This window comes from Serpula lacrymans (genome assembly GCF_000218685.1).
Source record: "Serpula lacrymans var. lacrymans S7.9 unplaced genomic scaffold SERLAscaffold_4, whole genome shotgun sequence".
NCBI lineage: Eukaryota > Fungi > Basidiomycota > Agaricomycetes > Boletales > Serpulaceae > Serpula > Serpula lacrymans.
In genome coordinates, this window is record NW_006763293.1 from 1,977,181 (window position 1) to 1,996,974 (window position 19,794).

At 47.0% G+C, this 19,794-nt stretch overlaps 8 protein-coding genes across 8 annotated transcripts; 4 read left to right on the forward strand and 4 right to left on the reverse strand.

Annotated features, from left to right (window-relative positions):
- Nucleotides 1-27: 27 nt before the first annotated feature.
- SERLADRAFT_446958 (uncharacterized protein) lies at nucleotides 28-2,237 on the reverse strand (the record flags this gene model as incomplete). The annotated part of the gene is made up of 7 exons (XM_007315760.1): nucleotides 28-56; nucleotides 107-397; nucleotides 449-676; nucleotides 727-1,216; nucleotides 1,268-1,738; nucleotides 1,788-1,978; nucleotides 2,042-2,237. The coding sequence occupies 7 exons, from the start codon at nucleotides 2,235-2,237 to the stop codon at nucleotides 28-30; spliced, it is 1,896 nt and encodes a 631-aa protein (XP_007315822.1).
- A 187-nt stretch (nucleotides 2,238-2,424) lies between these two features.
- On the reverse strand, nucleotides 2,425-4,223 carry SERLADRAFT_461667 (uncharacterized protein; the record flags this gene model as incomplete). Its single annotated transcript, XM_007315761.1, has 5 exons — nucleotides 2,425-3,279; nucleotides 3,333-3,600; nucleotides 3,654-3,796; nucleotides 3,882-3,970; nucleotides 4,029-4,223. The coding sequence occupies 5 exons, from the start codon at nucleotides 4,149-4,151 to the stop codon at nucleotides 2,544-2,546; spliced, it is 1,359 nt and encodes a 452-aa protein (XP_007315823.1).
- A 531-nt stretch (nucleotides 4,224-4,754) lies between these two features.
- Nucleotides 4,755-7,465, forward strand: SERLADRAFT_461671 (uncharacterized protein; the record flags this gene model as incomplete). Its single annotated transcript, XM_007315762.1, has 10 exons — nucleotides 4,755-4,790; nucleotides 4,850-5,326; nucleotides 5,380-5,537; nucleotides 5,597-5,769; nucleotides 5,826-5,960; nucleotides 6,010-6,312; nucleotides 6,368-6,532; nucleotides 6,582-6,864; nucleotides 6,927-7,006; nucleotides 7,059-7,465. The coding sequence occupies 9 exons, from the start codon at nucleotides 4,881-4,883 to the stop codon at nucleotides 7,401-7,403; spliced, it is 2,088 nt and encodes a 695-aa protein (XP_007315824.1).
- A 139-nt stretch (nucleotides 7,466-7,604) lies between these two features.
- On the forward strand, nucleotides 7,605-8,935 carry SERLADRAFT_461675 (uncharacterized protein; the record flags this gene model as incomplete). The annotated part of the gene is made up of 5 exons (XM_007315763.1): nucleotides 7,605-7,823; nucleotides 7,891-8,015; nucleotides 8,071-8,355; nucleotides 8,412-8,482; nucleotides 8,540-8,935. The coding sequence occupies 5 exons, from the start codon at nucleotides 7,699-7,701 to the stop codon at nucleotides 8,660-8,662; spliced, it is 729 nt and encodes a 242-aa protein (XP_007315825.1).
- Nucleotides 8,936-8,976: 41 nt separating this feature from the next.
- On the forward strand, nucleotides 8,977-11,090 carry SERLADRAFT_461678 (uncharacterized protein; the record flags this gene model as incomplete). The annotated part of the gene is made up of 8 exons (XM_007315764.1): nucleotides 8,977-9,354; nucleotides 9,416-9,445; nucleotides 9,502-9,519; nucleotides 9,572-9,636; nucleotides 9,702-9,920; nucleotides 9,977-10,061; nucleotides 10,116-10,346; nucleotides 10,401-11,090. The coding sequence occupies 8 exons, from the start codon at nucleotides 9,046-9,048 to the stop codon at nucleotides 10,497-10,499; spliced, it is 1,056 nt and encodes a 351-aa protein (XP_007315826.1).
- Nucleotides 11,091-11,290: 200 nt separating this feature from the next.
- On the reverse strand, nucleotides 11,291-11,678 carry SERLADRAFT_383156 (uncharacterized protein; the record flags this gene model as incomplete). The annotated part of the gene is made up of 2 exons (XM_007315765.1): nucleotides 11,291-11,404; nucleotides 11,451-11,678. A coding segment is annotated over one exon (179 nt), but the record flags the coding sequence as incomplete, so codon positions are not given.
- Nucleotides 11,679-11,806: 128 nt separating this feature from the next.
- SERLADRAFT_360350 (uncharacterized protein) lies at nucleotides 11,807-15,851 on the forward strand (the record flags this gene model as incomplete). The annotated part of the gene is made up of 7 exons (XM_007315766.1): nucleotides 11,807-11,967; nucleotides 12,023-12,194; nucleotides 12,259-12,702; nucleotides 12,765-12,845; nucleotides 12,903-13,487; nucleotides 13,539-15,599; nucleotides 15,662-15,851. 7 exons carry the CDS (start codon nucleotides 11,822-11,824, stop codon nucleotides 15,764-15,766), a joined length of 3,594 nt encoding a protein of 1,197 aa, XP_007315828.1.
- Nucleotides 15,852-18,035, reverse strand: SERLADRAFT_435497 (uncharacterized protein; the record flags this gene model as incomplete). The annotated part of the gene is made up of 3 exons (XM_007315767.1): nucleotides 15,852-17,672; nucleotides 17,728-17,841; nucleotides 17,889-18,035. The coding sequence occupies 3 exons, from the start codon at nucleotides 18,033-18,035 to the stop codon at nucleotides 15,852-15,854; spliced, it is 2,082 nt and encodes a 693-aa protein (XP_007315829.1).
- Between the last annotated feature and the right edge of the window lie 1,759 nt (nucleotides 18,036-19,794).

Consider the following 19,794-nt stretch of genomic DNA (forward strand, 5'->3'; position numbering starts at 1 on the left):
ACGAAATAGATCCATGTCCTACATTCATCACCATTCTCCATCAAAGCCGATGAATCCTACGAGATATCAGTCAGTCGTGACCGAATATAGGAGAGCCAAAACTGACCTGTGAGTAAGAATACCGGGAAGTACCTCTTCTTCTCCAGCATCGCACACCAATTCCAAGCACTTGTCAACCGCCCGTCTATGCAGCTCCCAGCATCGAAGAAATTATCAGCCCCTGAGCCATCAAACCCGTGGCGGAAGAAGTCGCTCAGAATCTCACGAATACAATTCTCGGTGGATCCAAACTCATCCTCAATGTAAGAGCGCAAAGCCGGTTTTTCTGCGAGAGCTGGTATTTGTGACAGAGCGTTACAGATGGGAAGAAGAATGCGGTATATCTGGGAGTATTTGTCTATACGTTGTATTAGAATCCCGTCGAGACAACGATCAGATAATTACGTACCAATGAACATAAGGGCGTTGGGGACATTGTGATCGCCCATGTGAATAACGGAAGATCCGACCCATGAGCCGACACTTTTTTGGGCGCGATGAAGTATGGCATGCATCATACGTGATGTTTTAGGTGCTGCCTGGACACGATTGAGACCCTGACCAGTGTCACGCAGACGGTAAGGAACATTTTCGGCGAGCAGATCTTGCTCAGCTAACGACCAAAGACGGAACATATCTACACAGCAACTTCAGCGTCATGTTGGTAATGGCCGGAAAAATGCACACCATGTAGGATCTCTCGCCATAGAGTCAAACTTTGCAAGACATATGCGTATTGCTTAGAGTGATCGTGGCTCAGCCTTGCCCCTCCTTTCCCACTGCGGATAGCCAGACTACTTTTAGGATCGCTCGCTTTTGTAGCATGGAAATACTCCTTCAAGTAGACTATCATACGCTCACATGGGTCACGATTTGTCCGCAAGAAGGCATGGTTATCACCAATGCTGTACAAACATTGGCATACGTTTTCCTGGGAGAGGCCCCCAAGTTGATATTTTGAAGATAACACCTCGATAGCACGCTCTTTACTTTTGATATCTTTTTGTATGTCTCGTCGGGATCGGCCTTCAGAGTAGATTTCTTTTGTTGCAACTGATATCAGATCATCGCGGAGAAGCCCCAGCGCTCCATGTTCTTCCAAGACGTTGTGTACAGTCCTGATAGGTTTGACACAGGAAAAGTTGAGCATGTCTTGGACCTCTGAACTTTGACTGTCCTAAGGGGGAAAGTTGGCAAGAAATGTATGTGCAAGAATCAAATCACCAACCTGTAAAAGGTATATAAGTTTTCCATACGTAGTCCGCATCTTGTCAGGGTTCATGATCTTATGCCGTCTCCCAAGCTCAAAGATTTGTTGATAAAACTCTGCATTCGCCTGGAAGTCACGGTCCGTGAAAAGCTCCTGGCCTTTTTTATAGTCGGCAGAGAGGAGCAACCCAGAGAGAATGGCACATAGCTCGCGAATTTGCTGTACTATGCGTTTCGCTTTAGACAGCCCGAAGCCAAGCGTGTCGATCTTATCTGTGTATTCAGAGACCTGCAGAGCGGCATCGAGGAGACGAAGGAATTTACGTTCGTTGATAGTTAGTCGAAGTGGTATGTATTTCGAGCGCTCGATAAACCACTCGCCCACACTTGTGCCTACGGCTGGCTGTGCGCCTGTTACTTCGATTGACGGTCCTGCGATAACAAGATCCAGCCCATCGTCAGAATTGTCCATCTCTACATCATCACTGTCCTAAAATATTTCATGAGCATGACGATGGAAAAGGAAGACAGTGACTCACTTCGTCATCGGAGTCCTTTCCATTTACTCTGGTCACGATAGCGCCGTTGCCATTTTTCGCCTTCTTTTCAGGTTGGCCCTCCAGAGGTTTCGTAGCATGCCTCTTTCTCGAGCCTTTTCTGTGCTGAGCAGCGAAACAGACTTCGCAATAGTTATCAGAACATGTTTCGCATGTAACTTGAGCAGGTTGATCTAAATCAGCATCACATATATCCTGATCAGTATCGGGGGCAATCGCAACGTTAAAGTAGGCACCTTCGCATTCTACACAAAACCCTTCTTGCACTGGCTTCTCGGCGCTCTCTTCGTCCCATCCCCCCAAAGGCGTAATTCCCTCTTGCTGCTTAAGTCCAGGATGTTCTAAGGATTCATGGTTTTCTCCCAGGATGTTTTCTAGCGAGAAGGTGTTGGCCTTCTCATTGCTGTCTACAGAAGATACATTTTCGACCATTTTGGTATTAGAATGAACCACGAGTGCAGGCCAACCAGGTAAATAGAAGTGGTGTCAAAATGAGGTGAAAATAAGTGCTGAAATGGGCGTGTGGATAGTATGCGTACGTATTTCGTATTTGCGCCTGCCACAATCCACGAGGCATCATGCATCATGATGCTACGCCCATGCGCAGAAAGGGAACATAAGGAGAACACGAATGCATTCGACATAGCAAAAAGTCCAGATATGCAATTACTAATTTTAATATACAAGCAAGATCATGGAGTATATCACGCTGTCCGTGGCGCAAAGAATCTGTCCAGGTCATGAGCCCACACGTTGGACAGATGGGGTATTCCAAGCCTCATTCAACAGATCCTTCTTCTCCTCAAGTCGTCTACCAGTCCATTCTTCTTCACCCACCCTAGTAGCCCAGTCATCCGTTTCCCATGAAGAATCCTCCTGTTCTGGTGTATCTTCGACTGTAGCAGCGTCTTCAATGGGTGCAGGTGCAACAGTCGAGTGAGGCTGTACCGAGTGACTAGAAAGACGCAGAGCTGAAGGATCCGGTGAGTTGATTGCAGGTTGATGAGGTAGACGAATTTGTAAGGGAGGAGGAGGAGATCGTTTATATTTGTGGCGTGATTTCGAGGAGGCTCCAGTCCGTCTTGATGAAAGTGAGCTCCCTGCACTGCTGGGCGGGTACTCGTGTTTCGAGAGCACATTTACATTGTTTTTGATCTCGATGGGAGTAGCTGAACCACTGGGAATTGACTTATTCTCTTCTGACCCTATGATCGTCGATTTATCTCCATCCGATGGGGAACGAGAATATGAAGGTCGAACGGCACTCTCTACATCGTGGTGTAAATGGCCAGAAGCGTCGTCGTCGTCGTCTTCATCAGAAGACGCACCAAAGAGAGGTTCTCGATCTCGATTGTCGTGGGAGTTACGAGGTGTATCCGTAGGCAAGATAACGGAACTGGACGATGCTTTCACGATAGAATCTATAAGCCAGAACTGAAGTATATTCATGAATATTGGAAAAAGGCCCATCGTGCTAAAATCGTTTTAGACGTCAAAGTAACAGTGATTTTGAGAAAGAAAACATACAAAATGACCTGGAATGCTTCACCATCACCGACATTGGTCCAACTCAAAAGCCAATCGCCAACCTCGGCGATACCGGGCCAGGCTGCGAATAATGCAACAACGGACAGCTTCATAGTGGTTAACGCCAAAACGTATACAGCGGCTTGGCGTGCCCAGAATGCCATGGAAGGTGGAGAACCGTATTTACCTGACTCAAAGCCCTTGAGATGAAGAGTCGCCGTCAACAGGTAGTTCAGGAGGTGTAAAATGAAATAGAGCAATGCAACGCCTTTGTGAGAAGATCAATAAACATTTTCACTCGTTTATCGTGTTAAGACTCACCAAAAGTAGTATCTATTAGAATATTGAGAAAATAGTATACACAAGCATTTCCAGAGGAGTGGTGTGAGCCAATATCAGAGATGAAGACATTGACGCCATGAACAAACATCTGTCCGACAATCTGTTTCGATACATCAAAAAGCCTACAGAGAGATGAAAAATCGAGTCCGCACAAGGTATGAATCGAAAAGAGTGAGTTGCGTAGACATCCATGCGACTAAAACTTACCATATTCGCCACGGTCGCTTTGAAGTTTCTCTATGTCTTTTGTAAACCAAAGAAAGGATAACTAAAACGCCCATGAGCGCTTGCACTATCTATTTGAACATGCGTTGATGAGGCTGACTGCTGAACGATAAAGAAGCGTTCACTTACCAAAGCCGTGGGGCCCAGGAGGCGACATGACCGATCTACAGGATAGTCTTCGAATGGAGGTTCAACTTCTGATGTATTTTCATCGAATGCTGGTGATATTGTTGCGCGAAATATAGGAAACATTGTGAATCGCAACTGGGCTGACCTGGTCAGCTCCAAGCAACCGTGACGACCAGAACAGAACTCACTAACGTATTGACTGGCCGCTTACTTAAGCGCCCGTACCGACCTGCTGTATCTGGATTACGGCAGCGGAAACGTACATTGTCATACAACAGCCACTGACTACGGACACGCACGACCACGACCACGACATTGCAGATATACCATAAAACCACACTGAGAATATACATCTGTCTTCAACATGAGTAGTTTCTTTAGTAGATCAGGCAACTCGAGCCCTGCACCACACCCTCAGGCTCCATACTCCCGCGTACCTCAAAATGGCGTACCAAGTGGACTCAGGCCTTCAGGTCGTCCACCTCCATCTTCGCACTACAATGATCCTTCAAATGGCCTGTTTGAGAAACGCTCTTATGACAGGAAGCCTCCCCCTCCGCGCTCTGGATCTGCGTGAGTCCTAGATCTTGTGCTCAGAACGCTGCATTGACTACATGCTCATTACCTACTACTTGTCAGCTACGGTGTGGTGTCATCTCCAAGCGAGGCCCTAGCACTGTCAAATTGTCTCATCGTTCATCCTTCCGACTTCCCTCAAGGACAACATGTACTACTTAAGGGCCAGTTCCCTCTAACCACTCGGTGAGTCCTCTCAACGGTGTAGCACAGGCCCTATATTTGGACTGACACGGGCATCCAAGTCATGATAATACAGGTACATTATCACCCGGCATGATCGGTGCATCAGCAGCTCAGCGTCAATGGATCGGGCTGTCGCTTTCCGGAGACGAAATTCCCATTGAAGCTTTGCCCTCACACCCTCATGCATTGGCTCCATCATACTTGGAGTCGGTGGATCTTGAAGTCAGCTTTCTGCGAAAAGGCCTGGAGGTCGATGAACAGTACTCTGCGGATGAGATGACTAAGAATTTCATGAAAGCTTGTAGTGGCATCATATTCGCGCCAGATGAAGTCCTTACATTCGACTTTCATGGCCAAAAGCTCAAATTGGTGGTAAGGGCTGTAGGACTACTGGAGCTTGCGGATGAGCAGCAAAGGGGCGCCTCAAGAGGTGGTTCTTCTCGGTTACCACCTATGGGCATTTTAATGGATAAGACCGACGTCACGTTTATGAAAGCTGGAGATAGTCTGATTAAAATACGATCAAGTGCTAAAAAGTGAGCAGACTTTCATGGATATTTTCTCCATTTCATCCAATTAATTGACCTAGGGCAGCGCCAAATGCAATCCTGGCACCCAACTTCAAGTTCGAAGATATGGGTATCGGTGGTCTAGACTCCGAGTTCAGCTCCATATTCCGTCGTGCTTTCGCCTCTCGCGTCTTTCCTCCTACACTGGTTGAGAAATTGGGGATACAGCACGTGAAAGGTATGGTCATCATATTCTCAGGAGTTCTCCCTTCTGAAATATCATTTGGGATCTACTAGGTATCCTGTTGCATGGACCTCCCGGAACGGGAAAGACCCTTCTTGCACGGCAAATTGGTAAAATGCTCAACGCCCGCGAACCAAAGATCGTCAACGGCCCGGAAATCCTGAACAAATATGTTGGTGCATCCGAAGAAAACATTAGAAAGCTCTTTGGTGATGCAGAAAAAGAGGTCAGCATTCAGTATTATTGCATTTTAAAACTGCTAACATGAGAAAAATGGTACAGTATAAGGAAAAGGGTGATGAGAGTGGCCTACACATTATCATATTCGACGAGTTAGATGCCATCTTCAAGCAGCGTGGCTCTAGCAATAATGGGACTGGTGTGGGTGACAGCGTTGTCAACCAGCTTCTTTCCAAGGTACGTTTATATTTTCACAGTTGAACTCGTTGTCCAATATCGTCTTCAGATGGATGGTGTAGATCAATTGAACAATATCCTCATCATTGGTATGACTAATCGTCTTGACATGATCGACGAGGCGCTCTTGCGTCCAGGTCGTCTTGAGGTGCATATGGAAATTTCCCTTCCGGATGAAAAGGGACGGTCCCAAATATTCAACATTCATACCTCGAAGATGCGCCACAACGGCGTCATGGATTTAGATGTGGATCTGGAAGAACTCGCAGGCTTGACGAAGAACTTTTCGGGTGCCGAAATTGGAGGATTGATCAAGAGCGCAACCAGTTTTGCGTTCAACCGGCACGTTAAGGTAAGGTTTGAAAAGGCAAAGTATTCAAGAACACGCTATAATTATAATACTTTAGGTCGGAACGATGGCAGGAATTTCTGAAGATGTAGAGAATCTCCGCGTAAACAGAGGAGACTTCATGAATGCACTTGAGGAAGTACATCCTGCATTTGGTGTCTCGGAAGAGGAGCTCCAACAGGTTGTTCAAAACGGCATTATTCGCTACGACGCCGTCGTCGATGTAAGCGTCCACCCACGACCCTACTAATATCCACTCACATCTCTTACAGGAACTCCTTCGTACTGGTCAGCTATTCGTTGAACAAGTCCGGACCTCCACTCGAACGCCTTTGGTCAGCATACTTTTGCATGGACCTCCAGGATCAGGCAAAACTGCACTAGGAGCAACTATTGCTCAGCTTTCTCAATACCCTTTTATCAAACTTATCACACCCGACAACATGGTAGGATTCTCGGAGTCCCAGAAAGTTGCAGCTATCAGCAAGGTCTTTTCAGATAGTTACAAAAGTCCCCTTAGTGTGATAGTGGTAGATAACTTAGAGCGATTGTTAGGTGAGTTTTACAAAGTAACACTCAGGTATCATGAAGGGACTAATATTTGATGTGATGAATAGAATGGACACCAATTGGGCCCAGGTTCTCTAATGCTGTATTACAAACTCTGATGGTACTGTTTGCTCGGAGGCCACCCAAAGTAAGCTGTCACTCTGATTGAAGCCTGCCCTGTTAACGATAATGAAAAATAGGGACGTCGACTCCTGGTCATCGCTACATCGTCTTTACGACCTGTCCTTACAGAAATAGGTCTTTCAGAGTCTTTCGACTCGGAGCTTCGTGTGCCACCGATTGCTACCCTTCGGGCTCTGGAAAATGTGCTTCACGCAGTACAGCTTTTCCATACAAGCGAGGAAGCGAATAATGCCAGGCGCTTGTTGTCTCAAGCAGGCTTTGCTTCCGACGAAGCGGACGAGACATCGGCAACTTTGCACATAGGCATAAAGAAGTTGTTGAGCATCATCGAGATGGCCAGGCAGGAACCGGACAATATGGCTGAGAGGCTGACGGGTGCCCTGATGGGGCTTGGAATGTAGTACTATATGGACTGTATCACATAGATGGGTCTACTGGAATATTCTACTGTTTTATCTTCTTCGTGTTTCCACAGATGAGTCTCGACGAAGCTCATAAACCAAAGTTTCCAAAGCAGGGGTGTTCTGGTAGACAATTGGCTCCTACATAAATCATTCTCACGCCACTTCCCTCATGTTGCCTGTTTATGGTGGCGGATAGAAGGGGAGGTCAGGTTTAAACATGCACATGGGCTCGGAAGTTGTCTGAAACTGCTCCTCATACCATCTTTCGCTTTTTTGTGTACTTTTCTGTATAATGTCATCAGTAGAGATCATAGAGGATCTACACCACCTCCCGCCGCTACCTCGTTCAGCATCGAACCCTAAACCGAAAGGGATTTTGAAGAACGCAGCACCTGCGGCGTCTGGGCAGCAGCAGCAGTGAGTTTATATCTTGTGGCATGTGGCGCCAGTATAATCGTCCCAGACAACTAATTCGTTATCGTAGCAGTTTACAGTGGGATGAAGAGAATTTAGCTTTGACAGAAATTCAGAAGGATAGTTTGATGAAGATTACGGAGCCAAAGACGCCCTATGTGAGATATAACGCTGAGACGGATGAGATTGAAGGAGGTACGTCGCAACGTATTCTACCGGGTAGGATTTGTAACCGATGATGTGATCATAGATATCCCTTCGCTAGATCTTGGTGGACGATTTCACTCTTCGCCGGTCTCGCCTGTGCGAACCATATCACCTACAGGTGCAGATACGTCTGGACCCTCGTCACGTCGGACATCAATTTCAAGCGCAGGTAGACCATCTGCGTCTACTACATCAGGCCGATCAGGCAGTGCCAACTCGAGTAGGAGCACTAGTTTCAATCTACCGAACGAGGCGAGGGGGGAGATAAGGGCGCTCAAGGGCGACCCTGGAGAAGAAGTAGAGATGGATGAGGAGATGGACGAGGAAGGTATGTTGCTGGTGCATTATTCATGTTGACCTTTGTCGTTTAAATGCATATTATAGCCGCCGCTAAGCACGCTGCTTTTGTTCGTGCTCGAGGAAGACATTACTCCAATGAAGCCGAAGCTATGAAAGTACGTTATAATTCACGCTTTTACGTTCGTACGTCTGCAAGGACTCATGTACGATAGATGGCCTCGAAGCTCATGGAGTCGGAAGACGATGTCGAAGATGGCGATCCTGATTTTACCGATGCCGATGGTGATGAGTCCATGGAGGGACCTGTCGTCAATGGTGTTGCTCACGGCGCGTGAATATACGCTCAGCGAGAACAGCGTTTGCATGATGCGACAGGAACAGAACCCATGAGCAGGAAGGTAGATGAATGGTTGTGTTTTTTTACTGTATCCATCTTAGTGGACGTTTTGACGTCGTACTGTGCATAGTATTTATGCCCTGGTTGTACTTGTATAGTTCGTAAGATTTTGTACTGGCTACTTTTACTTCTTTGCCATTCTATGTTTTCTGTCTGAGTCACGTGTTTCGCGCGACACGCGCTATCGATCGGACCTGCTTCAAAATTTTAGTCTGAAATCAATTTGCTCGAGTCATTATGGGCAATAATGGCAACGCATTCAACGTTAGAACGCTCACCTTGGATTTCCATTGTTTTCGTACAGTGTAACTTCATCGCGCAATGACCGCAGATACCTCCGGGAAAGGTCTTCTACTAAAGGCGGACTCTATAGCAGACACTTTCCGCAACGAGGTCAAGGAGTCCCTGGCACGCTCCTCACACCCACCCAAACTGGTAGGAATCCTTGCAACTTCATCTGCACCTAGCAAATTCTATGCGGATTTCACGAGAAAACAATGCGAGGACCTTGGCATTGAATTCGTCCTGAAGAAAACAGGGGCTGCTGAGAACAGTGAGCTAGGCGAAGGTGAAGGCGCCGAAGAAGCCATCATAGAAGCAAATGAAGATGACAGTGTCCATGGGATCATGGTACGCACATATCTAATGAAAGAGTTCCTAGAAATGTTGACTATTTCTATTCCTGATGAAGGTGTATTACCCTATATATGGAGCACAACAGGTGCGTGGGTGAATATAACAATCAATACGGACCATCGGACTGAATATCACATTTAGGATCACTACTTGCAACAGGTTCGAACACGCCATGACCCCTGACCTACCCGTAACTAACGGACAGCTGTAGATTGTATCACCACTGAAAGATGTAGAAGGTCTCCACTTCAAATTCCATTACAACCTGTATCACAAGTACGGATCCCATTCTTTCTTGCAAGTCTATGGAGCTCATTGGTATATAAAATTTCTATCCACAGCATTCGATTCATAAGGCCGCAATCTCTCACATCGCCCACAGTGGGGTCCGCCGATGTTCTTCCAGTAAAAGACGACGAACCGCCTCCCGGAGCCGTGAAGTCGATCATTCCTTGTACACCGCTAGGTGTTGTAAAGTGCCTAGAACATGTTGCAGTTTATAACAGAATTTTGTCATACGGCGACCGTGCTTATGGGAAAACTGTCACTGTTATTAACAGGTAAGCAGTACCTTGACCTTGATTGGATTCTTTGCCTTTCTGAGAACAGGATTCAGGTCTGAAGTAGTGGGTCGGCCATTAGCTGCTATGCTCGCCAATGATGGAGCGCGTGTTTTCTCGGCAGATATTGATTCTATTCAGGTAACAGATATCTGATGAATCCTGTGTGGGTCTTTACCGATTATCTCCTCGCAGGAATACACCAAACGGCCTCGCATATCCGTCGATGCAACATGGCAGTACCACCCACGCCATGTAGTTCACCCGACAAACCTGACACTGCAAGAGTGTCTGGCACTCTCCGACGTCGTTGTATCCGCAGTTCCAAGTGCTAATTACAAAGTTAAAACAGAATGGCTCAAGGATGGATGTGTATGTGTCAATGTTGCTGCGGATAAGAACTTTGAGAAGGACGTGAGGGATAAGGTAATGTCAAAAATAAAGATATATATATCAGTCTATGTTGATGCAATAATCAAGGCGTCAATCTATATTCCTGCCGTTGGAAAAGTAACAATCCTAATGCTATTACGGAACCTGTACGTTTGTCTTCTTTTTCATGTGAACTGCGGAAAATAATCTGCTGCGGTTTCGGCCAGATTGCGGTTATCCCGCTACAAGGAGATTTCAGTTGCCAGTGGTGCTTAACAAGGTGTGCGGTCGTCTACTTGAATTACAATACCGCACTATATACGCAAATTAGAGGGTGTTAACTTTAACAATGCTAGAAACTGATGAGAATTAAAATGATGATTGCCTTCCTCCAATGAACCCGAGAACAAGGAACACCCGTGATAACTAGTGTATCAGCGTCACCGGAAATGTGCCTCCGTAATACTAGAGGGGTCTGACTGCCCCATTATGTCCGACGAAGGAAAACCCGGGGTTACAGGAGTAGCCATGCCTGACTGATCTTCTGCAAGAAATCTTACTCTTTGGCGGTGGAGCTACAGAACGAATATTAGATGGAATGTGAAGTAAGAGTCGAAAAGAAGATACCTGTGGCAACTTTGGAATGATAGCAAGTACGATGAGCGCGGTCAAATTGACAGCAAATAGCCATGGGTTGTAGTTAGTGTAATGAGTCGACATGAGAAATCTAGGCAGAGTCGTCAACGTGCATTTGAACAGAAGATGAATAAACGAACAGTAATATGGGTGCCGTGAATAGCCACTTCTTCGATGGGGTGTAATGTGCACCATCGTCAATTTGCTCCCAAAGTGTCATGTCATCATAAGCTCCTCCATGAAGTTCATTGTCAAATGGAATGCCAGTGACCCAGTGAAACATAAGGTATGACAACTGCACGGTGCCACCATGAGCATGATTAGTGTGAACCTGATGCCAGTCATTCTAGAAAACGCGTACAGCAAGATATATCAGATTGACCAAGGTCCAGCTGATTTGTCGAGTCATCCCCGGAATGGTGTCGACGACAATTTTCCCCATCAAAACCAAAACTACGTGAATCAGCCACGCCCCTACAGCAAATATTAGTACATTTCGGTATGGAGGGAGCCGCAGATACCTTTAGCATTGACCCAATTTGCGTTTATATTGACATAGGCACTTCTATCCAGTACTTCTTCTGACCTTCCCCCAATCTCTTCCACCTTGACTATGCTTCCACTCCTCCCCCGTCCTTTCAGCGAGTTCGACGGAGGCTGAAGGGAGAGCTGAGGGATTTTTATGTTTGTTGGACGGCTCATCAAATCCAGAGTTGAGAAGCAAGTGCGAGAAGTACGAGAAATTGGAGTGAAACGATATACGAATGCTGGCGAGGATGCCGCAAGCTCAACGCGTCTATACGGAGTACGGAACCCTAACCCTAGAGACACAGCCCGCTGCTAAGCCATGTTAGCGGTTGTCTGGCTAAGACTTGCTTGGGCTCAGTTCTGTTATGAGGCTTTTACATTGGTGCACCTTGGAGCCCGCAGGCCCTTCTAATTTAGCTGCCATTCGCTTTTCTTCTCCCAGCCGGGTACAGTCCATTCGTATCTTTCCGACAAATGCAATTCCTTTCTCACAATGTCCAGAAGTCATAGCGTCTGTCTGTTTCTATATGTCGCACTCGCATTAGCTGAATAGATTCTGTATCAAGTCGAACAGAACCAGATTCCTTTTTCCTTGACGTGTATTTCAATGCTCATCCCACTCAATCCGCCACTCAGCCCGATGCAAAACAGAAACAGAAGGCCCCAAATGCGTTGGTTCCTACCATCATACCTTACTCCGGGGGACAAGTCGATTTTGCAGTCAATATGGGTGACGATGTAGGTTCTTCAGCATTATGTCATCTAATTCACCTCATTCATCACACGACTCTGCTTATTACAGTTTGCCACTCGACTAATGATAGTATCCGGAAACTTTGAGAGTGTGTCCATGGCAATTTATGGGGAGGTCCTTTTAGAACGGTCCCCATCACCGGTCTTATACCAACCAAGAAATATCTCTGCAGCAGATTCCCTTCCTGCCACTTATGGCCTAGATCCTTCCAGCGCTCTGGATCCAACATTGGTAGCCAACCAGCTTCTAGAATTAATTCCCAATGCTCCTCCACTTTCTCTTGTGATACGTCTTATGTTTTGTTTAAAACCTTCTAATGATGATTGGGAACTCCCTGAGTTTCCTCATCTATACTCAGATCTAGATGAAGAGGAGCTGGACATTGACCTTGAATCAGCCTTCCGTTGCATGAGTAGACCAGTGGCGGATGACTCGCAACTGGATTTCCTACAGCGTTTTGTCGATAAGGTTGCAGAGGCCATCGGTCCAAAGGTCAGCTAGGCGGCCTGGCACGTATTTCTGATATTGATCTTGGTTACCGTTATTCATCACAGGACGACTCACAGTCATACTTCATGGCTGGAATTCTCTGCCGTTCCGCTTCGCAGCATCCTTCTCTCGCGCAATTACTAATGGTATATTCATAGTTGTCTTGGGTGTCTCTGAAATCTGAATAGATGTATTGGTTGTAGGAAAATCTGGACCTTGAACAAGTATTTGATACATCAAATATGGATAAAGTGACCATTCTTCGTCTCTGGGATGCTTCAGCGAACTCGGATATCGCGAAGCATCTGAACACGGACTGGTTCTTGAATTTGTTGGAGAACATCCAGAGTTCGCCCATCACCGACCGGGAGACGAAGGAAGCCGTACAAAAATTGGCTGATAGAATTCATGGATGGCACGCTTTCGAAGATGCTTTGTCTAATCCCCAGACAAACTATAACGAAGCGGCTTCACTTATGAAGGAAGTTGGTCTCGAAGAACAATCATTCGGTATATGGCTAGAATCGGTGACCACACATCAAGGTCTCGTCACAAAGCTCCAAGATAACCTTGTTTTACCCCTCGGCCAATCTCACCCTCCCGTTCTCCTACACTCGTATTCAACCGCTGTATCACACGATGACTTTATCTCGTTTGTTAGAGCATATATTGGCGTCTCGTGTGTTCTTGCTGTATATGCTTGGTCTGACAGCCTTCCGAATGATCAATGCCGGGAGAGAACTTTGGGTGTTCTGCGCCTTTGGCAAGAGATTGACGGGTATCGAGAGGTACTTCAATGCTATTTAATGTTCATTTCATCTGATGGACTCTATGAACAGATTGTAAATCACCTCCTCCTTCTGCGTCAAATGACTTTTCGTTTAGAGTGCATGACAGCAGACAACGATCCTCCAACGCGGTCCGGAATTCATGCTGAACAAATTTTGCTTAATCTGGCTAAGAATCCACGGTCTTTTCTTCGAGACGACTTCGTGAAGTGTGTTCTATCATTGCGACAGCCACTGTCGTATATCAATGAAGATCAACGCCTCTCTATCCGTAGCGCTGCTCTAATAGCCGATGATGGTCTTTCAGCGGCCATTGATATTTTGATCAGGACTAACAGCGTCTCATGGGACGCAAATCAGATAAGGATATTTCGTGTTGCCCTTTCTGTTATCGGGAACCACTTGGAAAATGAAGAAATCGGGGATTGGGGTGTTTTAGAGAGCGTTTGGACAGAAGAAACTCATGGTATCGCCAACTATCTTGTTGACATCCTAGTTAACGTCAGCAAAGAGTTGACAAGGCACCTTGCGCTGACGCAGCCTCCTCCTGTGATGCATGAAATCATCCACCAGCTTTTCCGCCTTTCAAATGATCTCTTTGCACTCATCACTCATTTTGGTCCTATATCCACAATCACAAGCCGCTTCCTGCGCAGTCTTACAGTTGCTGTTTCTGATATCTTCGTATGCACCGATTCAGCGGATATATCGTTTTCTCAAACAAGCAGTGCTTGTATCGCCGCACAGGAGACAAGGCAGGGCTGTATTGATCTGGTCCGTGGTTTCACGGAGCTGATTCCTTCGGCTGACCTATGCAAGAACGGTTCTACTCTTATGCTACGAACGCTACTAGAGCAAGGTTTACGCCCACACAACCAAGATCCCGCTCGACATGTTCTTCAGGTGTTTTGTCTCATCGGCCACATAATGCCGCTATCACCGGATGACGCCACCGACGTGACGCCCTCTTCCTGGTTAATGGTGAATATTCCTAGCGTTTTGGTAGAGTTAGGGGCATTTTTTCGTGCGTTGGACGTCGAGAGTAAAGCTCATATGGTAAAGCGCCTAGTAAATCTTGACCAGGGCGTTATCGGCATAGGCGAGTGGTTACTTCAAGAAGAGTTCGGCATAGGCGAGTGGTTACTTCAAGAAGAGTTCACGTGTGTGGCCGGCTTTATGCAGTCCCTGGATACGACTGTAACGGATTCACATCATTCAATTGCACAACATCAAGTCCTACTTATCTTGCGTCTGACATCGGATCTTATCACACCGTCTTCACAGGTTTCTACGTGGGCCATCACCACTCTATGCACAAGTCCAGAACTTTCACATCTCTTAGCAGTTTGCATGGTCTCATTATTGAACAGCAATCTCTATTCCAGTCACCAGGCACATATAGCCCAAAACCTGGCGCCCCACTCAGCGTCTGCCGAGTGCAGCCTAAGGATCGCGGTTGTTCTTACTCTCTTTCGCGGTATCCGACTTCACGAGCTTGGTTGCGATATTTTGGAGTCTGCCTTAGTCGTCCTAAGGTCCTTAGATGGCGAAAAAATCAACTTCGAAGAATTGCAGTGGGAAGTAGGCTGCGCCACGTCCGCCATCGCATGCTCTAGTGACCATCTTTCATCACTAGACACGAAAGCTGCAGATGCCATGGTTCTCACTCTAAGCTGGCTTTTGGAAAACGCCAGCATCGGCACTAGCGGTCTCTTTGGTATTAGTGTGGCTGAATGGGGTACTCTTTGTCTTGGCATCGAAGACAAGGTATCCCCTGATAACGCCCCCTTACTGAACGCACTGCGAGAAAAAATTAGCCCGAGGGTTAAATCTCCTGTACTCACTTCTTTCATTCCAGAAAGTCTGGAGATATCTCTACAAACTATAGGGATCCTGCTTGAGCCCCCGGTCCCTACTCCTTCTACTCCTAAACGAAAATCCCCTAGCCAAGATGTCCTCGGCCTTGTAGCATTATCTCCCCCGACTGCACTTTTACGCTCTCCTGCAATAACAGGTTTGACAAAAACCTATCTAAACAATGATTTCCGGCAGTTACGGCAGCTTCCTTCGGCGAGGCAGAATACCAGTCGACTTCCGAGTATGCACGTAGATGTAGGTATTAATTATGAAACCGCATGAATAATGAATACTCATATTACGTGATCCTGCAATAGGAATTTGAACTGAGTACATCTGGATCCTCCCCCACTCTGATCCCCGTTCCCAACTTAAATGCAGAAATATTCAACCTGGCGCCTCCATTCAACATTACACAATAGGGTGTACAATAATGCAACAGAGACAATATACAGTGTATAGATACAATGTATATGTATGATATGGTGTAGCTTTATTTTTGTTGTTCTAATACTGCTTTCGCTTACGAACGTGAGAATGGGGTTCCGCAGAGAAGTCGTCTTGGGAGCGAAAGTAGCGATCGACGTCAGACTGGTCAAATTCTGAAGGAGGTGAAGGTGACGATGGAATGAACGGTGGAGGGACATCTGGCAACTTATTTGCAGAGCGTCCTCCGATCCGATACGTCCGTTTTCTCCTTGCCTTTATCGTGGGCCTTTCGTAGGCGACTGAAAGACCTGAGGCGCCTTGAACGCGAGGAGGAACACTCCGAACGGTGAAATGCTCTAAAGAACGAGTATAAGGGGAGAGTGTGTGATTCGAATGACTGAGAGTGGAGAGTTTATGTATTGTGTTGTTGAGAGACGGGCGAAGAATAATCTTTGGATCTGGTTCTGGGATATGATGAGAATTTGGTGGCGAGCCGGAGTGAAATACGTCAAGGTTTGTTGATGACGACACAGACATGCGTCTGTGTGTGAGAGAGCGCTTGCCCTCACTTGCATTATCGTATGATTGATCTGCTGACGGTGGTGTTTCTAGAGGTTGCGTAACCCCGCTGCTGGATCGCGAAAACTGGGTCTCTAAACTGTCTGGTGTCACTGGACGTCTAGATCTTGGATATATAGAAGCGGGTTGTTGCAAATCAAAAGCGGGTTCGGAACGAGTTCGCTGGGACTTGTTTGAAGGAAGGTAGGCATCAGAGAAGTATGGGTTATAGTTCGAGCTTGGTCGACCAGATATTGATGGCCTTGATGGGGTTCTGGATAGGAGGTCGTGATTATGTGGCTCGTCGTTAGGGTGAACATGTGATTGCAGCGTCCGATGTGATAGTACAGAACGGAAAGATGAAGCTTCAGAAGGCAAACGGGACATTCCGGGTGGTGGCTGAATCATAGACTGTGAATGGTAGACGCGAGGGCGGGTGATTGTTCCACCCCCTACAGCAGGAATAGTTTCGTATTCCGTGGGAGACTCTGGTTCTTCCGATATAGTAGGCGGAGGAGAAAAGTCAGGAACGGTATCTTCCCAATCTACCACGTCAAATGAGGTTCCCTCTTCGAGATCTTCGACGTCACTGGATTCTTCCGCCAGGTCCGCTAGACCTTTGTTAGGGGCAAACAGGCGGCCAAAGCTTGTGAACACGCTTTTAGCGGGCAGCCCCTCAGGACGTAGACCATAAGTGGGGTCAAAATTATCCAGCTCTGGGAAAGAGCCGGCTGGGTCGGGGGCCGGAATATTTCCGGGAGCGGTTGTAGACAAAATTGAAGCAGGGGTACTTTTCTTGCTCGAACTTGCAGCAGAGAAGCCCGAAACGGAACGAGCCCTCCCATAGCTCAGAGTCCCCAAAGATTGCTGACGAAGGATATGTGGATGAAGCCCCACTGCAGATACGCTAGGAGGAACGCGTGATATGTCAGGAACTGAGACAGAGTCAAATGTGCCTCGTCTTGGGATGTTGGGTTGTTTATCGAGATAAGGAGCCTCTACTTTAGCTTTGACCCACTGCTGACTGAGACGGTGAATTATTCCGGGGAGGTCTTCCCGAAACATCTGGCGCAGCTGACCTTCAATCTCCTTTTGAATGAATTTTTGGATGACTGCAATGGAGTCAAACGTGCTGTTGATGTCTACGTTTTGTAGAGGGTCTGTCTTAAAGACGAGCGTGATGCCTTTTTGTTTGGAGACGACCAAAACGACGTAAGAGCTAAGCTTGAAGTGTGAGAGACGCAGTAACATGGGAACAACTAGAGGCTCTCTGGCCGCTAACATGCCCCTTGAACCAGTCATGATGTGGATGTCTGGTTGTTTATGGTTCAATGGATTGGCCTGAAGGCAAAAGTGAGTGAGTGTGGCATGTTCGACAAGATAATGTGTTCTATACCTGAACTTTAGTCTTGAGGACGATGTGGGCGTCTCCAGAATATGTGAGACGGAATATTCCACGAAACTGGTCCATCGTCATATCACCGATGTCTCGTATCTCAAGCTCGGGAGGCTGGCATTCCTGTGAGATGAGCTTCTATATCAAGAGAATTATGTTACCTGGGTACCCATCTCCAACTCTACGACTTCAATCTTGTCCGCAATGACAGGCGGCTTATTTCCCTTGTTTAGTGCATTGTTGAGCATCTGAATTGCATCGGTGTGAAACTGGTCGGAGAAGCGAGGCCATTCGAAGGTGAAAGACATTCCAGGCTCCAAGTTTATGATTTGTATACCCTAGGAGCATTCAGAGGGAAATAAGAAACAAGCGAATAGGACATGCGACAGTAATGCGCATTCTGCAGCACAGCGATGATGCAGCCGTATCCAACGTCAACGAAACGGCATTTGCACCGGAGCGTCCTAAAAAGTCTTAGGGTTAAGGTTCCCATTTTAACCCGCGTGCCGAGAATAGCCTGTACTGGCAGCAGTAGGTGGGATCTCTTTCGTTTCTTTGTTCTCTGGTCCCACTTCGTCTTTCCTCGGTGCTTTGGCACTTTAGGCTGTCTGGTTGATGAACGGCGTCCGACGATTTTTGGCAGGCGGGGCAACACCGCCTAATTCAACACAGACACCTTCTCCTCAACCGACATCACCACCACCACCACCACCTTTGCTTCCATCTGGCAAACCATCTTGGCCGCCACAGAGCCCTTCCCAGGCGTCAAACTCGTCATTTGGCAGTCCAAAAACAAATGGCACTCCTGGCTTAAACATCCGAAAAGATAGACAGAAACTGCCCTTGGTAGCTTCTCCAAAGGGAGAGGACGATGTTGGGAACACCTTACAGTCCGGATGGTCGGGTTCTACATCATCTCCTGTTCTCTCGCCTACCCGTAGTCAGACTTCTATCTCTGCATCTTCTCCTTCTCGAAAACCCCCGCCTAATGGCAGTGCTACTATAAACTCGGCTGTTGCTGGACCCTCGTCACCGAGGATTCTACCTCCCGATCCTCTGACAAGGAAGTCCAGCAACACAGACTGGAAGCGGACGTCTGGTCTGCTCAACATTCGCGACGAACTGATAATGGGCTTGCTAGCAAGTGAGGCCGTGGTGGACAGCCGGGAATGTGAAATACTCAGTGCAGAAGAAGTGGAGGACTTGAAGAAGGTTTATACTCGGACAATGTCTATAGGTTATGTCTTTGCTTATCACAGCTTCATAGGAGCACCACATTCTTACTATCAGGCTTACCGCGATGCAAAAGAAGCTAAATCTAGAGACAAAAATACGGGATGCTGCACTATCGCTCTCAAGAGCAAACTCTGCTCATAAAAAAGTTTCAAAACAAACCGAGGAACAGCTCGAGGCTTCCGAGAGGAAAGTGGAGATTGCGCAGAAAGAACTGTGGCGTGTCTCTGAACGAGCTGGCGACCTGCAGCGGAAGTTGCTAGAACACCGTGCTGGCGTGCTTAGTTTTTCTGTGCGGAACATGGAGAAGAAGCTACAGCCCGGTAACAATGTCACTGACACTGATACATCAAGGATGGGCACACCCAGCCGTAGTTCGCAAATCAGCTCATCATTATCAACTACAACAAGTGTGTCAACGCCGTCAAAGGCTCGTTTTGATGGTGCCCATCTATTCGCTGGGCATGCAGACGCCCTTATACCGCAGCTGCCAAAAGGTCCACTTTCTACTGCTGATGTAGCAGCCCTGGAGGAAAAATTACGGGCGGCCACTGAAGCTCTCACCGCTGCAAACAAAAAGCAAGCCGACATGGCAAGAGAGGTAGCCCATCTACGTCTTGAAAACCAGAAAATTGAGACTACGATGGGCATGGAATTGCAGAATGCAGAGGATACTATTTCAAATTTGGAGAAGGAGTTACCGCGATTGGAAAATTTGAACGCTCAACTGGAAGAGCTACTGCTAGAAAGGGGGATCTGGGAGGAAGACAGAGCGCGTCTAGTGGAGCGAGAGCAGGATGTTGAACGGTTAGAAAGTCGATTGGAAGTTTTGGA